The sequence below is a fragment of the Heterocephalus glaber genome, unplaced genomic scaffold (assembly GCF_053883595.1).
Source record: "Heterocephalus glaber isolate CG9 unplaced genomic scaffold, H.glaber_assembly_v1.0 deba00001687, whole genome shotgun sequence".
Taxonomy (NCBI): Eukaryota; Metazoa; Chordata; class Mammalia; order Rodentia; family Bathyergidae; genus Heterocephalus; species Heterocephalus glaber.
The window spans coordinates 15,961,486-15,983,439 of NW_028258412.1; the positions used below are offsets into that span (position 1 = coordinate 15,961,486).

General features: G+C 48.9%; 1 protein-coding gene across 4 annotated transcripts in view; it reads left to right on the forward strand.

Moving 5' to 3' along the window:
* The window catches only part of Nos1 (nitric oxide synthase 1), a 177,350-nt gene extending 158,205 nt beyond the window's left edge, over positions 1-19,145 (forward strand). For all 4 annotated transcript variants that reach the window (XM_087198430.1, XM_087198431.1, XM_004843704.4 and 1 more), the window contains exons 23-29: positions 3,229-3,439; positions 4,128-4,215; positions 4,899-5,020; positions 6,180-6,328; positions 8,259-8,453; positions 12,432-12,550; positions 13,191-19,145. In XM_087198430.1, the coding sequence (XP_087054556.1) occupies positions 3,229-3,439; positions 4,128-4,215; positions 4,899-5,020; positions 6,180-6,328; positions 8,259-8,453; positions 12,432-12,550; positions 13,191-13,206 (900 nt within the window). In that variant the 3' untranslated portion in view covers positions 13,207-19,145. The remainder of the gene's footprint in view (positions 1-3,228; positions 3,440-4,127; positions 4,216-4,898; positions 5,021-6,179; positions 6,329-8,258; positions 8,454-12,431; positions 12,551-13,190) is intronic.
* Positions 19,146-21,954: the final 2,809 nt, after the last annotated feature.

Consider the following 21,954-nt stretch of genomic DNA (forward strand, 5'->3'; position numbering starts at 1 on the left):
ACTTACCTAGCATGCATGAGACTGAGGATGGGAATTATAAGGAGAAGGAGAAGGGGAAGGGGAAGGGAAGAAGGAAGGATCCTGTCCAGGAGGACCTCCCAGTGGAGTCTCCTTGCCAGTAACCAAGCCCTTAGCAAAGGATGCTTTAGCTTCATATGCTGTGCAGGAGAGGACACTGAATGATGGGCAGTGAGGAAGAGGCTTATTAACAAGTGCATATTATTTAGAAATACAGAAATAAACACCAGAAGAAACAGAGTTATAAGTGGTTACCTCTGGAGAGCTGAAAACAGATGGCCTTGGTAGAACAGGAGACCATTATTTTTAATCAGAAACTTGGCAGAATTATTTAATTTTTTACACTCCGTGCATGTATAACTTTGATTTTACACTTGCAGTTCAGGGTGGGGAGGGGCAGTGTCAAGAGGGACCAGAGATCACACCCTTTGCACAGGATTATATAAAGTAGAATTTTATATAATCATATATATATATATATATATGCCCATTTCTTCTGAAAAGCACAAACCCTCTAAGATTGGATAAATGAGCGAGAATTTTTATTGATGGAAACACATATGTTAGAGAAAACAGGAAAATGAGTCAGATAAGGCTGGGAGAACCATTTGATCTCAAAACAAGGCCACCACCAAGGGAAACACCAATGGAAACACCAAAGGAAGGCAGGTTGGGTGAAAGCCTCTTAGATTGCAATGCCATATATGGAGGGACAGGGAAGGTTCCTGAAGAGTCCTAGAACCAAAGGCCTGTGTTCCAGGAATGAACTTGTCTTGGGATCTATCCCTTCTGTGATCAATCCTGGACTGGAAGCAGCCCATTTGTCTTAGTTATTTTCTCACTGCTGGGACAAAATACCTGAAATCCGCAAGTTAAAGGAAAAAAGCTTTATTTTAGCTCACAGTTTTTAGAGGTTTCCATCCACAGTTGGCTGGCTCCAAGGCAGAACAGCATGGCAGAAGAAAACAGCAGAGGAGAAACAGTCCATGACATGGCAGGCAAGAAGCAGAGCCTTCCTTTTTCTTTCCCTTTTTATTCCATCCAGTATACAAGCCTATTGGTTGGTACCACCCACAACCAGGGTGGGTCTTCTCTCTTTTAGTAAATCCACAATCCACACCCAGAGCTATGCTAAACCAATCAGTGGTCTAATCCACACCTTTGATCCACCCAATCCCAAAAGCTCCACCTATGAGCACATGAGGCTTTGGGGTGGAGGAGGCACATCTAGAAATAAGCCATAACACCATGAGAGCCAGACCTGGCACCAGCACTAGGGATGGCTGTCAGCCTCAGATGGATGACAGATCCAAGTGGATGTCCATCTCCAAGAGCCTCCACTGGGGCTCTCAACCAGATGTGCTCCAATAGCTAGAAGTCAGCAAGGCTGCAGGACTAGGATGTACATTCTCAAGATGACCATTTCCTATTCATTAGGCAGACCAGTCTCCAGGACCATGCTATCTGGTGCACCTTGTTATGCAACCCACTTGTCATCCACTTTACCTCTGCTCCCAGAAACTGAGCCCCCTATGCCAGCAATAAGGGGTCTGCCAAGGCATCTTCTGAGATGTGGGGAAAACAACTCCAGAACCCCAGAGAGTTCCATGTTCCTTGGTAACAGCTGGGCTATGCTGTCAATATGCCCCCAAACACGGTGCTCCACACACTCCGACCTGTTTTGCTTGCACTGCCACTTGTCATCTTGAACACACCAAGGATGCTTCTCCACCTCCTCAGCAACAGCGGACTGCAGGTGTGCGTTCTAGGCCTGCCACCTCCTGCACTCAGCAAGGCCTGACTCCCACAGCCCTGGCGCTTGCCTTCTTCTCATATCAGACCGCCCAGGGTGGGAGTCAGCAGATTTTTTTCTATAAAAGGCCAGACGATAAACATTCAAGCTTGCAGCCCCTTTGGTCCCTGTTCCAAAACTATTGAACTCCACCATGGTAGTGCAGCAGCACAAACAGCACCTAAGTAAGCGGGTGTGGCTCTGTGTCAACCAAAGACTTCATGGACTCAGAAATTGGAATTTCATTTCCTATTCTGCAGAATAGGCAGCAAGCCAGGACCAGCTGGTGAGCTGAAGATTCCCGCACCCTGGCTTAGATTCAGATCCCAGCATCACGACCTGGTAGCCACCGGACCCCTGTGTCCCTCAGAGTGTCCTCATCCACAAAATGGGCATAACAGTAAAAACCTGCTATGGTCTGAATGTTTTGCTCTCTCAAAAAAATTCATGTGTTGAAACCAAGCCCCCCCACACAAAGGGATGGTATTAAGAGGTGGGGCCTACCCGGTGTGGTGGTGCAAGCCTATAATCCCAGCTCTTTGGAGGCTGTGGCAAGAGGATTGCAAGTTCAAGGCCAGCCTAGGCAACGTAGCAAGACCTTGTCTCAAAATGAAATGTTAAAAGGGGATGGGCTGGGCCATAGCTCAGTGGTAGAACACTTGCCTAGCATGCTCGAGGCTCTGGGTTCCATCTGTTGTACTGCACAAAAGGGAGGTAAGTAGAAAAGTTGGGCAGTGATTAGCTCAGGAGTGCTCCGTCCCCCAGTATGGGGTTAGTATCTTTATAAAAGAAGCCCAAAGAGGCCGGGGATGTAGCTCAGTGGCACTGCACCTGCCTCGCAAGCACAAGATCCTGAGTTCGATCCCCGGTACCAAAAAATAATAATAATAAAATAAATAAAGAAGCCCAAAGGAGCTGGTTCACACTTTTTTTTAAAAGTACTGGGGATTTAACCCAGGCCTTCACACTGAGCTATATTTTGAGACAGAGTCTCCCTAAGTCACTAAGTTGCCCAGGCTGAGCTCAACTCATGATCCTCCTGCCTCAGCCTTCCAGAGTGCTGGAGTCACAGGTGTGTACCACCACACCTAATGTGGTTCACCCCTTCTCCCACGTGAGGACATGTAGTAGGTGCCATCTATGAAGCATAGACCTCCCCAGGCACCAGATCTGCTGGTACTCTGATTTCCATTGTCTGTCGTCTGCATTTCCATCATCCGAATTAACCTATCAGAAGGATTTGGGGGTAGCAGCCCAAGGGAGCCAAGACAGTATCGATTCCAGAATGTCCTCAGCAGATGCAAACCCAGCGTAGCACGACTCCCCTGGAAGAGGTACCCAGCCTCACTTTTATTTTGCGCCCACTGGAAATAGGCAGTAGCTGGCCTCACGCTCTGCTCTGTCCCTTCCTGGCACAGGGGTTGCAGGAGTATGAGGAGTGGAAGTGGGGCAAGAACCCCACCATGGTGGAGGTGCTGGAGGAGTTTCGGTCCATCCAGATGCCAGCCACCCTGCTGCTCACCCAGCTGTCCCTGCTCCAGCCTCGCTATTACTCCATCAGCTCCTCCCCGGACATGTACCCTGACGAGGTACACCTCACCGTGGCCATCGTCTCCTACCACACCCGAGGTGGGCAGAGGCGCGGGTCTGCATTTCCCCTAAGGCGTCTGGAGGTCTCTCCCTGCTTCACTGCCCAAAGACCACATTCGGATCCCACATTCCTGCAGGACACTCCCACCCTACATGTGGAAACTGAGGAAAGACGCAGGGCACACAAACTGTCTCCAACACAGAGCCATCCCTAAGCAGAACTAGGAAAGAGCAAGGTGTGCATTTGGGAGCCTCAGCTCCTCCAAGCCTAAGACACACCCCCTTCCTGACTTTTTGCATCCTTTGGTACCCCAAGGCAGTGACTAGGGCAAGCCTCACTGGCCATTCCCTGGGGCAGCTCACTGCCCAAGCTCTGCGCCTGTATTTTCCCTCCTTGAAAAGCAATTGAAATGCACAGTGCCTGCAGACTCTGAGACCAGGAGCCCATCCACCACTCCCCCAGCACCTTGAAGGCCATTCAGTGGACAGGATTTGAACACAAGCCCATTCAGTGGACAGGATTTGAATACAACCCACTGCACCCAACAGAGCCCTGGCCCAGTGCACAGCCACCAACTCGCCCCAACTCTCCCCATTCTGAGGTCTTCCCAGACCACAAATTCCAAAGCAGAAGTGTGGTGTTGGCCTGAGAGCTTGTTCCTCTAGAGGATGTGGGGAGGTAGGGCCGGGGAGGCCAGCCAGACTACCCTGCTCATTACTCTGCTAGATGGAGAAGGACCAATTCACCACGGCGTGTGTTCCTCTTGGCTCAACCGGATACCGGCTGACGAAGTGGTCCCCTGTTTTGTGAGAGGGTGAGTGACAATGAAAAGCAGTGAAAGGCTGCCTCAAATCTGCATGTTGGTGTCACAAGTTGGAGCGGTGGGGACAAGCCTGAGGGGCTGCAGGGAGATGACTGGGTCCAAAGGAATGGAGACCAGCAGCCTGCATCATTCCAAGATGTCAGGGGAATGGGGTCATGAGACAGTGGCATGGAGCTAAGCCAGTCTCCTAGGCAAAGTCAAGTCCGTCTGATAAGTATTCCTGAAGGGCACATATGTGCTACAAGCTGGGCTACAGTGGGGAGCCAGTCTCAACCTTTGTGGGATTTGCAGACTGGCAGGAATTCTACCCACCTTCTACTGGTCACCCCCAATCTGCCCCCACTTCCATTCAACTGCCCCTATCCATTGGAACTTTCCCTTCCCCACTCAATATTAATAGGCAGACCCAAGTATAGACCTGTGATCGGCACCGGCTTTGCCGATCAAAAGCATCTGTACCTGAGCTGTCACCTTGGCTCACCGTTTTTTCTCAGCCATTGAGAGTAGAATATTCACAGTATGGTCCACATACCATCGGCATCAGAGCTTCCTGGGGCTTCCAGAAAGAGTCCTGAGCTCAGGCTTATGCATCACTGCCTGGTCTGCCTTGGGTTCTGCTGTTTGGGATAAGATCTGGGCTCAGCAAGACTTCTGACTCTTTCTTCCTTGTCCAGCGCACCCAGCTTCCACCTACCCCAAAACCCCCAGGTCCCTTGCATCCTGATTGGCCCGGGCACCGGCATCGCGCCCTTCCGGAGCTTCTGGCAGCAACGGCAATTCGACATCCAGCACAAAGGTGGGTAGGAGCGGTGTCTCTGTTTCTTCCCCACCTTGGAGGGATGAATGCAGTCCCGACCTGACCCTTGGGTGAAGTTCATGGTGTCGTTCAAACAGCCCTTCCAAACAAACCCTGAAACTAGTTCCAGCAGAACAGCTGATATTTGAAAAGTGCTCACTAGATGCCAGGCCCAGTTTTCACATTTCACACTTCTCACAATAGCCCCATGAGGTAAGTGCTGTTACTACAGTCTGCCCTCTGGATCCATGCATTTCAAAGTGAAGATTAAATATACTAGAAGAAAAAATTATGTCTATAATGAAGTGTCCCAACTTTTATGTGAGTCTGGTTCTGGCAGTTGAACACGGGGCTTCATGCATGCTAGGCAAGCACTGTACTACTGAGCTACATCCCCAGATCCTTTTTGTATATACATTTTTATTTTGAAACAAGGTTTCACTAAGTTTCCCAGGCTGGCCTTGAATTTGCTTCCTCCTGCCTTGGCCTCCCCAGTAGCTAGGACCACATGCCTGGCTCAGACTTTTTGCTTGTCATTATCCCCTAAACAATCCAGCATAACAACTATTTACATTGTGTTGGTTGCTATAATTATCTAGAGATGATTTAAAGTATCCAGGAGGATGTGCATGGGTTCTATGCAAATATTGTGGCATTTTATAGACGGGACTTGAGCATCTGCAGATTTTCATATCCAAGAAGGGGTCCCGGTACTCCTCTGCTGCAAATATAAGGGACAATTGTATTTCCATTTTGGACTTGGAGAAACTGAGGCATAGAAGATTAAGTTGTGTGCACTGTCAGAGCTATAATTGGAACCCAAGTGGTCTGACTCAAGTCTGGGCTCAGCACTGCCCGGTGCTGGGGGGCTGCTAAGCAGCATGGGGGGCAGCGGAAAGGATGGAAACCTGGGGAAGGAAAGTCTGTCAAAGCCTGAGCATACCAACCACCTTCTACAGTGTGTGTGTGTGTGTGCGCGCGCACGTGCGCGTGTGTGTGCGTGTGTGTGTGCGTGTGCCCACACACCTGCCTACCCCAGTGCTTCTCAGCCTCAGTCTACATGGCACACCTCAAAGTCCCAGCTCTCCACCCTGGCACCTTCATTCACTCCTGCATGGGCACCAGAGCCCTCTGTGACACATGTCCTTCTGGTCCCCAGGAATAAATCCCTGCCCGATGGTCCTGGTGTTCGGGTGCCGGCAATCGAAGATAGATCACATCTACAGGGAGGAGACCCTGCAGGCCAAGAACAAGGGGGTCTTCAGAGAGCTGTACACAGCCTACTCCCGAGAGCCGGACAAACCAAAGGTGAGCCTTACCCACACCCACACACACTCATACAAACTCATATATGTAGGAGAGGTGTCTTGGGACCCTTCCCCCAACTTTGCCCTCTCTGAGTTCCCCTCAGTACTTCTGAAAGCCTGCAAAGGGATCTATTTGTATTAGTTTTCCCTTGCTGGGACAAAATCCCTGACACCCACAATTCAAAATTTTAAGACAGGTTGGTTCATGGTTTCAGAGGGTTCAGTCCATGGTCCGTTGGCTCTGAGGCAGAAACATCATGGTGGAAGGATATGGCGGTGGAAAGCTGCTCACCTCATGGCAAATGGGAGGCAGAGACAGAGAGAGAGAGAGAGAGAGAGAGAGAGATTGAGAGAGAGAGAGAGAGAGAGAGAGAGAGAGCACCAAAGAGAAGGGAAGGGCCTGCCTGGGATAGAATCTGGCCTGCAACAGCACATCCCCCAGTAACCTACTTCCGCCAAAGGGGCTCTGTCCCCTAACAGCCTGCTCCACTAGGAACTCATTAGTGGATTAATCCAGTCATGATCTGAACACGGCTACATTGGAGTCAAGCCCTCGACTCATGAGTCTTTGGGGGACCCTTCATATTTCAACCATGGCACTATTGAAAGGCTTTAACAGCCCATTATCTGACGCCAACCTAGGCAACTCCCAGCAGGTGGGTGGTGATGAAGAGCCTGGGAAGGGGGAAAGGGGAGTGACTGCTCTGTGAGTGCACACTGTCCACCTGGAGTGACAGAGAAGTTCTGGAACTGTGTTGGGCCTGGTGGGGCAAGCCTGTCATCCTAGCCCTGTGGAAGGCTGAGGCAAGAGGATTGCAAATTCAAGCCCAGCCTGAGCACCTTAGCAAGACCCTGTTTCAGTTTTTTTTAAAGAAGGGATGGGGACGTACCTCAGCACAGAGGCCCTGGGTTCAATCCCCAGCACCACAAAAAGTAGAGTAAAATAATTTATTTGGGTCCAGGGATTTAGCTCAGTGGTTTCACTGCCTGCTGCTCAAGCGCAAGGACCCGAGTTCGATCCCCGGTACCAAAAAATAATAATAATAATAATAATTTATTTGTTGGACAGCCCATAAGAGGCAGTACCCATCAGAATGGACATGAGACCTGGGACTGGCAATGGTTCTATTGGATCTCGAAGCAGTCCAAGTGATTCATCCCAGGAAGGGGTCAGGACACCTGGGGGCGTTGGCACTCAGAGGCTCTGGACAGAGGTTGACAGCTGGCACAGGCATATGTCAGTATTTACAGCTAGGGCCCGGGGATTTAGCTCAGTGGTTCCGCTGCCTGCCTCACAAGCTCAAGGACCCAAGTTCAATCCCCGGTACCAAAAAATAATAGTAATAAAATATTTACAGCTAGTACAGAGTGTCTAGGACTTATCAGCTGAGTATAGCAAGGCCTGGGGGTGGGAGGTCCTGGGCAAGTTAAAGACCAGCTCCCTGGTAGCAGTGGGAGTGGCCCTTTGTACACACCCCAGTAGGCCGTGTGCAGGCTCTGAGCCCCCTCTTACTGCAGCCAGCCTGGGCTTCTCTAGCTCTGCAGCCGGGGGGCCTGCAGATACCCAGCCCACACAGAAAGTGTACAGTGTCCACACCCCATGTGTGACCATAAGCCACTGCCAAGAGGACCAGGCAGATCAGGGCCCCTCGGGTGCCCCTACAGGGGATGATTCTGCGGAGCACAGCCTGGTTCCCCAGGGGGTCCTACATGCTCCAGTCACCCAAAATGGGGAGCAGCTCCTCCCCACATTTGCAGACAGCTCCCCCACCTTTCCTGCTTCACTCTGCTGGTCCCTCACTCCCTCCTTCCCTGGAGCCACCCCAGAAAATATCCGACCTGGCAGCAAGCCCTTGCATCCCCCTGTCCTTTCTGGAGGGATGTAAGCCACACCAGGAGCCTCACACATCCCGGTCTCCTGTCCCCTGCAGAAGTATGTGCAGGACATCCTACAAGAGCAGCTGGCAGAGGCCGTGTACCGAGCCCTCAAGGAGCAAGGGGGCCACATCTACGTCTGCGGGGACGTCACCATGGCCGCTGATGTCCTCAAAGCCATCCAGCGCATCATGGCTCAGCAGGGGAGATTCTCAGAGGAGGATGCTGGCGTGTTCATCAGCAGGCTGAGGGTGAGTGACGGCCAGGCTGGCTTCTCGGCTCTCCTTCCTGGCACCTAGCTTCCTGTCTCCTGTTCCTCACCCCACCTGTCCATGATTAGGGAAGCCACGATGATAATATTCCTGTTCCCCATTTTGCACTTATGACTGGAGGCAGAGGATACAGGTAGTCCCAACCTGTGGGTGGGAGAGAAAGAAGGACAACCAGGCAGGCAGGTTAAATGAGTAAATATGGTTGGGAGCTGTAATGCATAAAAATAACAAGTAAAGGGACCTCTGGATAATGGAATGGAAACCATCCTAACACAACTTTTCCTGTTCCCAGAACCAACCTGTCCAGTTGTACAGGTTGTGCATGATACAAAAAGATCCATCCAAGGTGGGCAGGAAGAATCTGAAAGCCACCTCATGCTGTATTCTCCAATCCATACACATCGGCGTGGAACTGTGTCCACTCCTAAGGAAAAGCCTAAAGGCTGGGTAGAGGTGAATGGTAGCTCAGCCAGCAAAGTCATATCCATGTGACCAGCCGGCCCAATAGGAAAAAAGCTCCCAAGATGCCCCACGCTTCCTCCTGCTTTTCTAAATAAACAGTGAGAAAACATTGCTGTGGTGTTCAGACATGTACAGCAAGAGGCCCTTACTCTGCATCTGATGCTAAACCACCCCAGTAAGTAAAAGAAGAACTTCCTCATAGAAACATCACAGACCCAGGAGAGCTGTGGGGATGGCTATATCTTCAGTGTCTGGCCCCAGAACTTTGTAGAATACAAGATTAGATCCCCCAAAAAATCACTAATTTAAATAAAATTATAGTAAAAGGTACACTGCCATTGAGCCCCTTGATGCAAACACACTCATCCCATTGTTCTTGTCACTTTCTTCTGGTACCTGTTTGCAGGACATGCAGTTCACAGTCATCTTTGGGGAGTGGGTACAGGTATATCATACACCTTCTTTTAATCCCCTTCCTTGCCACCTTCTTCCTTCCTCCTCTAATTCCCCGTAGCCTATTTTCATCCTTGTTATTATTACTCTTAGCTCGTGTTTATGCCATACAATGCTTACACTCATTGAGGTCAGTAGGTTCCTCTGCAGGGCATATTTATTCTACTTATTTCTCTCTCCCTCCCTCTACCCTTGCCCTTGGCCTCCTGGACCTCTTCCCATTTCCAAGAGATCCATCCCCTTCTCTCCTTCTAGCCATCATTTATGGTGCACTTTGTTTGTGCTTTGCCTTATTCATATGAGAGATATTATATGGTATTTAACCTTGTGCATCTGATTTATTTCACTATTCAACACTATATTTTCCAGGTACATCCTACAAGTGTCTCAAATTCATCCTTCATTATAGCTGAGTTGTATTCCATTATGTATAGATACCAAATTTTCTTTATCCATTTATCTGTTGATGAGTATATAGGTTGCTTCCAAGATTTAGCTATCATGAATTATGCTCCTGTAAACACTGGGAATGAATGTATTGCTGTAGTATGATATCTTTAGCTCTTTGGGGAAGATACCTAGGAAAGGGAATACCTGGGTCATATGGAATTTTTAATTTTAATTCTTTGGGAAATCTCCATACTATTTTCCATAATGAACTAGTTGGACTAGTATACATCCCCACCAACAATGCAGAAGGGTTCCTTTTTCACCACAGCCTCACCAGCATTTGTTATTTTTTGACTTCTAAATAAATGCCATTCTCTGTAGTATAAGATGCAGTCTTAGAATTGTTTTAATTTGCATCTTTCTTTTTTGTTTGTTTGTTTGTTTGGTACCGGGGATGGAACTCAGGACCCTGTGCCTGCAAGGCAGGTGGTGGAACCACTGAGCCAAACCCTAGGCCCCACATCTTTCTAATGGCCAGAGACATTGAACATTTTTCCATATATTTGTTGACCATCTTTACTTTTTCCTCAGCGAGGTGTCTGCTCATTTCACTCGCCTATTTCTTGATTGAGTCTTTTATTTTAGGTGGTGTCTTAGTCACTTTTCTTATTGCCTGAGACAAAATACCCGATACCCAAAGTTAAAGGAGAAAAGGTTTATTCAGCTCAGTTTGTAGAGGTTTCAGCCCATAATTGCTGGCTCCAAGGCAGAACGGCAACAGTTCATGGAGGACTGAAGGTGGCAAAGCAATCAGGGACCTTAACAGTGTCTTTCTTCCCCTTTTATCTAAACTACTTACGGTGGGTAGCACTCACACCCTTAATCCTAGTGCCCTTGATCCTAGCATTGCACCCGGTGAATCAATCACAGCATCACACCCTCTAGATCCAGCCACCTCTGAAAAGGCCCCAGCCATGACCACATGAGGCTTTGGGGGGACATCTACACACAAGCCATAACAGGTGGTCTAATTGTTTTTGAGTTCTCTATATATTTTAGATATTAGTACTCTCTCTCTCTCTGAGGAATAGCTGGCAAAAGGCTTTCCCACTCTGTAGGATATCTCTTCGCTCTACTGATTCTTTTACTGTGCAAAAGCTTTTTAATTTGATGTGATCCCATATGTTGATTCTTGCTGTTATTTCTTGTGCAGCTGAGGTTCTGAATTCCTACACCTATGACTTCAAGTGTTTTACCTATTTTATCTTCCAGCAGGTTCACTGTTTAGATCTTTGATTCATTTTAGTTTTAGTTTAGTACATGGGAGAGATATGGGTCCAGTTTCAATCTTTTATAAACAGATATCCAGTTTTCCAGTGCACTTGTTGAATAGGCTGTCTTTCCTCCAGCATCCTTTTTGGCCCCTTTGTCAAAGATCAAATAGCTGAATGTGTCTGGAGAGGTTTCTAGATCCTCTATTCTGTTCCACTGACCCACATGTCTGTTTTTATTCCAATACCATGCTGTTTTTATTACTATTGCTTTGTGGTATAGCTTGAAGTCAGATACTGTAATACCTCCTGCTTTGGTTTTGTTGCCCAAGATTGCTTTTGCTATTCTGGGTCTCTTCTATGTCCTGCCTGTAATTTAGGATTGTTTGCTCTAGATCTGTGAAGTATACTGTTGGCATTTGAATTGAGACTGCATTGAATCTATGTAACAGTTTTAGGAGAATGGTTGTTTTGACAGTATTGGTTCTATCCAGGAGCAGGAGGCATCCTTCCATTTTCTGATATCCTCTGCAATCTCCTCATTCTTGGCTCTTGCTACTTTCTGCAGGAGGTCTGGAAGTCCCCTTTCATGAGGGTCTATCTCTGCATTGAATGCCACTTGGCGGCAGAATTCGCTGTATTTTTTATCACACCTCATAAAGACACTCACTTCCAGAATGGCTTCAGAAAGCGGCAAAATGATGGGATAAGTGTGTTCAAATTGAGGGGGTATTTTGAGGGAGGTTTGTGACAGAGTGTCTTTCACTGTAATAATTTTTTTACTTAAACACACTGTACTTTTCCATCAGTCTTTGTAGAGCTGAAAAACCTCCTCAAATGAAATGAACCCACTCTGCAGATGGGCAGCTTTCTCCAAAACCTTCGAGGCCAAGTGCTGCTAGGTCTCAGTGCATCCTAGGTGCTGCCCCTCCTCAGCACAGAGACATCTTTACCCTCCTTTGACTCTCAGAGATGCCGCCCTTTTTTTTTTTTTTTTTTTTTGGTGCCAGGGATCGAACACAGGACCTTGAGCTTTCGAGACAGGCAGCGGCACCACTGAGCTAAATCCCTGGCCTGATGCTGCTCTTTGAGACTACAAAAAAGAAGGGTGCTTGACCACCCACCCCTCTGTCCTGCCAGAGTTTACATCTGAGATTCAAAAAGTCTCCACCATGACAGCTGTGGGCTGTCACAGGGGACAGAGTTTGGCTGACACAGAGCCTTAGAAGCCAAATCACCTGGTGACCCTGGGCTTGGCCTCCTGTCATTAGGAACCATCTTCTCTAGGTCTTTTTCCTTCCAGAGTAGCGGCGTGTTTGCCCTCTCTCCAAGCCCTGAGGTGGCGTTTGATGGCTGTTCTCTGGCTGTTTCTGTCCCCTAGGATGACAACCGGTACCATGAAGATATTTTTGGAGTCACCCTGCGCACGTATGAAGTGACCAACCGCCTTAGATCTGAGTCCATTGCCTTCATTGAAGAGAGCAAAAAAGACGCTGACGAGTAAGCTGCCTCCATCTCTCCAGCCAGGGTGGGCAGGGCCTTCTCTTCTAGTCGGGGAGACAGGAATGTCTGACTTCCAGACCAGCAGAACCAGGGTCTTCTGTGGACCCCATAGAAATGCAAATACCCTGGCTGCCACAGGCCTGTTGAATTTGAAATTCAGGAGTTAGGGTGCTGTATCTTACATGTTAACCATCTCCCTCTGCTGAGGACGGTGGTGCACACCTATCATCCCAGCACTTTGGGAGGCTGAGGATAGCAGGTTCAAGTCCCACGTGGGCAACTTAGCAAGACTTTGTCTCAAAGTCAGACATAAAAGGGGCTGAGGTGATGTAGCTCACCCGGTGGTAGGGAGCCTGTGGGTTTGACGGTCAGTACCACAAAAAAATAATACTGTGTCCACAGGGCTCACATAATTGAAGATCATACCTTCCTCAATTGTCAGAAGTCCCATTCCCATCCCTCTCCCTGTCTAACTGTGTTGGTGACATCCATTCACTCAGGCCCTGCCAACAGAGGAATACATGATAGCCATCAAGCCCCAGAGCCCAGCCTGTGGGCACTTTCTCCTCTGGTCTCTGGAAGGAATCAGAGCACCTGGCTGCTGTGGCACTAATTCTCTTCCCTTCTCCTCCAACAGGGTTTTCAGCTCCTAACTGGACCCTGTTGCCCGAGGGATGGCAGGCGGCACCCCAAATGCAGGGGTGGCTGTGGCTTTCCTGAGCACGGACACGCGGCTGAACCCTTCCGCTGGGACCCACATGGCCCCACTCCACCTCTCATCCTGGTTTCCCTCCTCCTCGAGGTTCTGCCCCTCCGTGGTGTCCTCGGCCCTCCTGGGTTTTCTCCTTGAGTTCTCTGCTGCAATGCGATGCCTTTATGACCCGCAGTGGCTCCTACACAACCGTGTCCTCCCTGCTTCCTGGCTGCCCAAAGCAAATCGCGGGCGGGTGCATGAAACCATTGGACCGTGGCCATCGCTCCTGTTAGAGTTTGTCCTCGGGGGTCCCCTGGAAAGGCTGTGGGCACTGGACAGAAGTCTGAGCCAGTCTCTCTGCTGCTCAAGTCCCTCTGATCCTTTCTTAGGATGGCGTTTTGGTCTTGCATGTGTGTCCGTGCGTGCGGCAGGCCCGGGGCTCCATGTGTCCTTTGCCTGTGCAAATGTGTTCATCTTAGATCTGAGTCCACTGCCTTCGAGGAAGACCCTCGGCGCCAAGCAATGTGCCCCTGGCCCGTGTGAATTCCTCGTGTGTCCTTAATTCAGGGTCTGCACCGATGTCCCTCGCTGGGAAATGAACCTCCCGCACAGCCAGGGGTCCCAGATGCGACCATACTCATGGGCTCTCTCCAAACATCTCACCCACAAGGCCCAGAACTACTGCTGTCTGGGAATAAGGATCTTCCTACTGTGCCACTGGGTGACCTGGGATGAGTCCCTTGTCCTCAGTTTCCCCTAATCTTATTATGAACCTGAAGAATATGAATGAATTGAACATTAACATTTTGGAGCCTAGAAGTAATGTTAAGGAGGAAGGTGATTGGTTTTGTTTGGTTTTGTTTTTAATTCATCCAGGTGGGACTTGCTGATTCAGCCTTGGGATAAAATAACCAAAGCTGGTTAAAAGGGATCAGGTGGAAGCAGGATGTGGCGGTGCATGCCTGTGATTCCAGCACTCTGGGAGGCTGAGGCAGGAGGATTGCAAGTTTGAGGCCAGCCTAGGCAATTCATAGGCTCAGCAAGACCCTGTTTCAAAGTTTAAAAAAGGGCTGGAGATGTAGCTCAGTGCAAAAGCCCTGGATTCAATCCTCAGTCCCAGTACCACAAATAAAAGAGGTGAGGGGGACCAAGTGGAGAGAAGTAGCATAATAAGGAGCCCCCTCTCCAGGTGGAAAATGTATAGTCCTTAGACTTGCAACCCTCTAACATTGATCTCCTCATTCTTTAACCTGCTAAAAGAATTTTAACCAATATCCTTGATTCATCCAGAAAGTGGACAGCAAAATCTTCAGCAGGAATCAGGGCCAATCCAGCTTCTCTCTCAGCAGTCTGCTGTATTTACCCTCTCAGAGTAATTGGGATTGGAGGGAGGGTCCCTCCTGCACATAAACACTAAAAATCAATATCAGGCAGCACCCAGAGAAAGCCAAGAAATCCCTGTGACCTCCAGCCTTGAAGGATGGGAATTGACGTGGGGTCCCTAGGTCTGTAATTCTGTCTTGTTTTGTTTTGTTTTGTTGGACAGGCTGTTTCCTTTATGTCCTGTGCACAGGTTTTCTTTCTTGATGCTCAGTTTGGGGCCTGCCAGTGAGAAAATGCCATGGCCCTCTTGAGAAGGGAACCAACATTCTAAGGGTTCCAACTCTGCGATTCTTGAAGGACAAACCATGTCCTCTTTCCACCCTCATTAGTGGCCCACTGGTGCCCCAGCCCTGGCATGCCAAATTTCCCCCAGTTGTATTCTCGCCTGCCTCCCTTTAACCCCAGTTTTTTCCTGCTCAGTCCTCCATGGCTATAGAGACTAAGCACTCAGCACCCCAGTGTTGACCTTGCCAACCTGAAGGGAAGCCAACTGGAACCACCTCCTCTCCTGCCAATACAGTGCTGGATCCTAGTGACTTTCCTCCCAGGAGCTTTCTTCTCATATCTTTGAACCTTTGGGGACACTCGCTAAGATGTCACTGTTTCCCCAAGACTGAACTGCTATGTCCAGCCTCCACCAAAGAGGAATCGATTAGAACTCCCCTCTGCGACAAGCTCTGTGCAAGGAAGTTTTTCACTGCTGAATAAGAAGCACTTACTGTATGCCCGACAGCTCCTTCCTGTATGTCCCTGCCCTTCTAGTAGCAGATGAAAACATCCCTTTATTTGTCACAGTCCAAAGACATGACTATATAACCAGACTTTTTTTTTTAAGTAAAGAACTTTCAACTCATAACACAAGCTGCAGAATACAGGAGACAGAGCTAATACATTTCTTTCATTTGCCGGGATTCCTGGTACCAGAAAACTGGGCTGTCAGGAAAGTCCCATCCAGGGTGGCCAAATACTGCCCTCTGCTGGTGGTTTTTAGTTAGCGCCATGGCCAACAATAGCGAAACGGGTGGTTAGCAATAGGTGAGCAAAAATAGGGTGCACTAAGTATTTGGGAGTTCTCAGGGTTGTGACCCATTTCTTTCCATTTCCTCCCTAAACCGGCCTACAGTGTTTCTGACCCCACTTCATGGAAGTGGGTGTGAGCAAGAGGAATGAACTACTCCCAGAATGGGGACCCTGGAACATCAAGCTCTACTGTGATTGTGTTCCGCTGTGACTCCAGGCCCTGCCCTGTGTGCAGACGGGCAGAGGAAGTTACCCCCTGGAAGGAGAGGGGGTTTTTCCTGGGTGTCCTTGGGCAAGACAGCCAGCCATCTTTCTTTGAAGGGAGACACAGATCCAACCAAATGGAGTTTTGGAAGAGGACCTGAGTGCAGATCCTAACTCTGCCCCCATTTATGCAGATGGCTGCGAACTGGCTACCTGACCTTCCTGAGCTATGGATCCACCTGTGCAAGGAGGCAGATGTATGAGACAAGCCCAGTTACAATATCCAGCCCAAACATTAGCCCAGTTTTCATTTTTCACTTTTTCACACACCTTGATTCTCCAGTAGGTGGAAGGCACCATGGTGTAGACCAAGATGAGGAGAACACAGTTGTGTTCCTGCAGAAGGTTAGAACCTGGTGGGTAGAGATGCCAGTCTCAGAATTGACACAGGTGTCTGGGGTCTGAGCAATGAGTGGGATTTCACAGGTAGACTTTGGAAGGCAAGAGTCTGGCAGGGATGGAGAGAATAAAGAGGAACAATGCGGACCAGGGGAATCAGAGCTGGATTGGAAGGCTGGGGTGGGGAAAGGGAAGAGCTGAGGAAAACAGGCAGCAGCCAGACAGTGAGAGAGTAGGTAAATATCGCAGGATTTCGGTTTTAATTAGCAGGGAACAGGGAGTCCTTGAGGGTGGTTTGCTTTGCTTTTACAATACAGAGGGTCAAACTCTCAGGTGATCTACCAGCCCTTTTTATTTTTTATTTTGAGACAGAGTCTCACTAAGTTGCCCAGGGTGGGTTCAAATTTGATCTCTTCCTGCCTCAGCTTCCCCAATGCTAGTATGACAGGTGTATCCCACCACACTGGGCTCTTACGGGTACTTTCTGAAAGGGAAATTAAGGTGGCAGGAGTTAGCTTGGGAAAAGAGGTTCTGGCCTTAGCTTAGAGCAGGGGTGGCTTAACTGTGAGTCACTGGTGGGTCACTGCATTGCTGAGATTCCAGGGGCTGAATGTGAGGACCTGATGCTCTGTCCAGTAGAAAGTGAGGACCGAGAAATCAGAGCCTTACCTCTATTTGGGAAGGGAAGCTGGTCATAAAGGACGGCCCCAGGGAAGGTGGGTTTGTGGGGCATATGTGATGGCCAGCTTCTCCCGGAGCTCAGGGTGACACCTGCCAATGTCTAGCCAAGTCTAGATACACAGAAAGAAAAGTGACCCCCAGTCAATAGACACTGGTTTAAGAACACTGGGTTTTCTTGCCAAACATTCCGTGCAGCCACCTGCTTCAGGCTTCCAAGGAGGACAGGCTTTGCCCTAAACCCAAAGCCAAGAGAAGTTTTCTGACCTAGATCACGGGGCAAATGGTTCCTGCTGAGCTGGGCAAGCTAATGTCTGGGCCCCTGCACCCCTACAGTATCAGCTCACAGCCCAGCCTCCCTAGTCTCACCATTGGAGAACCAATTGCGCCCTGCTCAGCCATGTTTGCTTATTTCTATCTGACCAGGGGCCTTGCTTTCCAAAGCCTCGATATAAGTGATCCCCCTGACATGGACTTGGCCTTTGGGGGCCGATGCTGGCCTGGGGCTCGCTCTCTCTCTTTTTTTTTTTTGGTACTGGGGATCTAACTCAGGACCTTGTGCTTGCAAGGCGGGAGGCAGAACCACTGAGCTAAATCTCCAGTCCTGGGCCTCTCTCTTCTACTCACCCCTCCTTGTCCACTGCCAGACTCACCAGCGACAGAGGAACCAAAAGGAAAAGCTGCCTCTCCCCAAACCTTGCTTATCTGAAATATAAGAACCCAGGTACCCTCTTGCCATCTGTTTTCAATTACAGGTTGATCACCCCTGATCTCAAAATCCAAAAAGCTCCAAAATTCAAAACTTTTTGGGCACCAACATGACACCCACAGTGGAATCATCTTATGTATAAAATTACTTAAAATATTCCATAAAGCCACCTCCAGGCTGTGAGTATAAGAAGCATAAGTGAATTTCATGTCTATACCTGAGTCTCATTATGGGTACCATCGCTAAGATATCTGCTTCATAAACATTGCAAAATCCAAAAATTCCAAAATCTGAAATACTTCTGATCCCAAGAATTTCAGCTAAGGGACACTCAACCTATAATACTTGTAAGGGAGGTGGCCGGGCATCGACATGTCTTAGTGTGTTTATGGATTTGTTTCATCCACAAGTATCTAAACAGTTCTCGTTAAGCAAGACATCTGGTCCACCCCAGTCAGTCATTGACGTGGTGGCCCTGGCAGGCAGAGGCAAATGTGCCTTAAGGCAGTCTTTTAGACAATGACTCCAGGACATTGAAAGTGCCCACATTTGGTTGCTAAGCTACAGACAACTGCAGCCCAGGACCCAAGAGCTCCAGCATTGTTGGTGTTTGGAGCTGGATTGTCCTTTGTCATGGGGGCTGTCCTGATATTATAGGATGATGAGCAGCACCTGGGGCCTCCACCTATGAGATGCCGATTGAAACAATCAAATAGGTCATCAGACAGTGCCCAGTGCCACCTGGGAGGGCACTAGCTCCACACACACCCCTTAGATAAGCACTACTGGTCTTGGACGAAGGGACAAGAGATGCCTGTGGCCACCCCAGGACTTCTCATGATAGACCTTCTGGGCATGACTAATAGAGCTTTCCTCCACCCCGTGGTTATTTCCTTTATCTGCCACCACACTGAGACTTGCGGATCTGTAGGGAAGAAAGCACTGTGGTTTCACAAACCCCTTCCAAGCCAGAAGGACAGATGATTCCGTGTGGAGAAGATGCTGCGTCCTTGACATTTGCTCCAACAAAGACCCCCATGGCCCAGTGCTCTCCCTCTGGGTCTGAGGCTCCTGTGCCCTGCACTGAGCCTCCACCATTTTTGCTATTGTGTTGTCACTGTTGGCTGTCAGACCCACTCCAGGCCCAGAGAGTGAGACTGGTAGCTCTGTGGCTGCACCCATGGTTGTCCATTCTGGGGATGGGGAGGCTGGTGGGGTGGGTGGAGCTGGGGTCCCATCTCACCACGCACGCGCTGTCTAAGACTCACATGTCCCCTACCTCTGAGCTCTCGATGCTGCTAATCTCTGCCAAGTGTCCCGTGTGCTCTAGAACCTTCCTCCAAAGACCAACGTCACCCCCCCACACACTCCTCGAGAGGTTGTCCAGGCTCCGTTTGCCGCATGCTCTTCTTCTGTATAGTTCTCATCTTCTAATTTTATGGGATTCAACAAAGTCTATTTATGCCTGTTTGCATTATGGTTAAAATATTAAAAAGTGGACTCAACTTGGCTGTGGTCTTTGGTTGCATTTGCTTGGAATGTCTCATGCCTTGGTGAGTTTTCACAGGCGGGTGCCCCAGAAGCCACAGAGTTGGACGGAGGCTCGTAAAGAGGGTGCCCTGGGTGGGGGGAGGAAGTCCAGCTGGTCACAGGATGCCCAAGCTGCTGTGTCACCTCAACAGAGGCTCTGGCCAGCCGTGTGGGGCGTTCCAAAGAGGACCTCAGGGGTTGGGGTACAGCTCGGAAGTACAGCACTTACTACTCAAGCATAAAGCCCTGGGTTCCATCCCCAGCACTGCAAAATAAATAATAAAGATAACCTTTCAGGGGTGTCCTAGGTTTTGGGGTTTGGTTTGGTTTTGTTGTTGTTTTTTCTGTACTGGAGATTGAACCCAGGGCCTTTGCCCTGAGCTGTTCCTAGTCCTGCTTGTTTGTTTGTTTGTATTGGAGACAGGATCTCCCTATGGCACTAAGTTGCCCAGGCTAGGCTCAAACTTGTGACCCTCCTGCCTCAGCCTCCCAGAGTATTAGGTTTACAGTCATGTACCACCATCCTCAGCTAAAAGGCCAGGCTCTCTACTCCTGTATCAGTTTCTCTTGGGCCAGGCAGCCCTCTAGCCGGCCGAAGCCATCCCGAGGGGCTGACCACTGAGGACACTTCCGGCATCTGGGGGAATAGATCTTGATTCCTGATATGCAACTTGCAGGTTCCAACCCACATCCTCTCCACCACCGCTCTCCCATCACAGCCACACCTGTGGGAGAGCCGCAGCGACACTCCACACCACCTTCACCCTCACCCTCAGCCCTTCTGCCACATTCACAGTCCCGGGGACCGTGGAGCTTGGTTCCTAGGACTTCAGATCCAGTTCCAAAGGAAGAGACCTCAGAAGCATTGCAGACAGAAGCAAGGAGGTGCAGATCTCAAATGCCTGACAGGTTGGTTACCCTAAAGGGTCAGGTTGGTAGGGAGTGGGGTCGGGGGGTGACCTTGCCTTCTGGACATGTCCATTTGTATGCTGTGGCCATTTGACATTCATGCCAGTTTCCTGATTATAAAGCACAAACCACGGGGCTGGGGATTTAGCTCAGTGGTTTCGCCACCTGCTGCGTAAGCGCAAGGACCCGAGTTTGATCCCCGGTACCAAAAAAAAATTAAAATTTAAAAAAAGAAAAAGCACAAACCACTAGATATTCAGCTTTTTTTTTTTCTCAGTACTCAAGATTAAACCCAGGGCCTTTACAGTGAGCCAGTCCCTTTTTGTTTTTCTGATTTTGAGACAGGGTCTTATTAAGTTGCTAAATTGCCCAGGCTGTGCTCAAACTTGCACTCCTCCTCCCTCAGCCTCCCAGAGTGCAGGGGTTACAGGTGTGTGCCGCCACACCCAGGTGATACTGTTTTTTAAAGTACAAGGTAGCAGGCTGGGGATTTAGCTTAGTGGTTCCACCTGCCTGCCTTGCAAGCACAAGGACCCGAGTTTCAATCCCCGATAGCAAAAAATAATAATAATAATAAAGTACAAGGTAACTTCCCTAGCATCAACCCCCACATACACATCCTTCCTAACTCCTCAGCCCCATCCCTGACCTTCATGATGTCCAAGGTCAACTGTGAAGGTCAGGGACAGAACAAGAATCAAAGAACTCTTCTCATTGCCCTATTCCTTTTTGTCCTGCAAAACACTTATTAGCTAATGAAAATGATGGCTAATGGTTATGAAAAGCCAGTCTTCATAAGAGTGCTTTGGCATGTTGTCATTTATAGTCATCTGTCACTTAATGACCGCCATACTTTCTGAGTTCTTCACTCACTATGCCAATGAGTTATTTCAGTGCATTACTGTATTCTCTCCAAATTAAGGCTTTCAAAACTAAGCTAGGCATAGTAGCTCACTCTGGGAGGCTGAGGCAGGAGGATCTCGAGCATGTTCAGATCCAGCCTGGGCAACTTAGCAACTTAGTGAGATAGAGCCTGTCTCAAAAAAAAAAAATAAAAGGCTACAGATATAGCTCAGTGCAAAGGCCCTGGGTTCTATCCCTAGCACAGAAAGGGGAAAAAAGATGAAGACATTGATGCATAGAGAGATCACACAGCTCATGCAAGGCCAACAGTTAATAAATGTTAGAGGTGGGATTTGAATCCAAGCTGTCCAGGCCAAGAACTTGCATTCTTATCTGCCACTCCCTGCTGCTAAAACCCAGACAGACTATCTTGGTTCAAATCCAAGCTCCTCTACTTCCTAACTGTGCAACTTTGGATAAGCTACCCTCTCAGTTCTTTCATTTCTTCACCATAAAATGGACTATGGATGTCGTGACTTCATTGGTTTGCAATAAGATTAAGTGAGTCACTATGTGCAATACTTGGTGTGGTGGATTAACTAATGGTCAACTAAGAACACCCATGTGAACTAAACCAATGTGGTTCTGGCTGTGGAAGACCCACCTGAGGATTGTTGGCAATAGCATAAAAAGAGAACTGGAGGGGAAAGATCAGGTGATTTTGCTTTTCTTGGAGAAGCTTGTCATGGCTGGTTTTCTTGATGTAAACTTGGCTCATCATTGGAGGAGCTGGGGTCCTCGCTGTCACTGAGAACGTCTGCTGTTCTCATCAGGGGAGCTCTGATCTTCACCTTGAACATCACTTCTTGGCTCCAGTGCAGATCCCTCAGCCTGGTGGCACAGACCCTTCACCTTGCTGGCACAGGCTTTCTGGCTTCCACCACTGGCCTTTGGGCCTTCCTGGTGCAAATCCTTTATATGGACTTGCACATGACATTGCTGTGGGCTCTAGGCCTTTAGCTGGACTTGTGT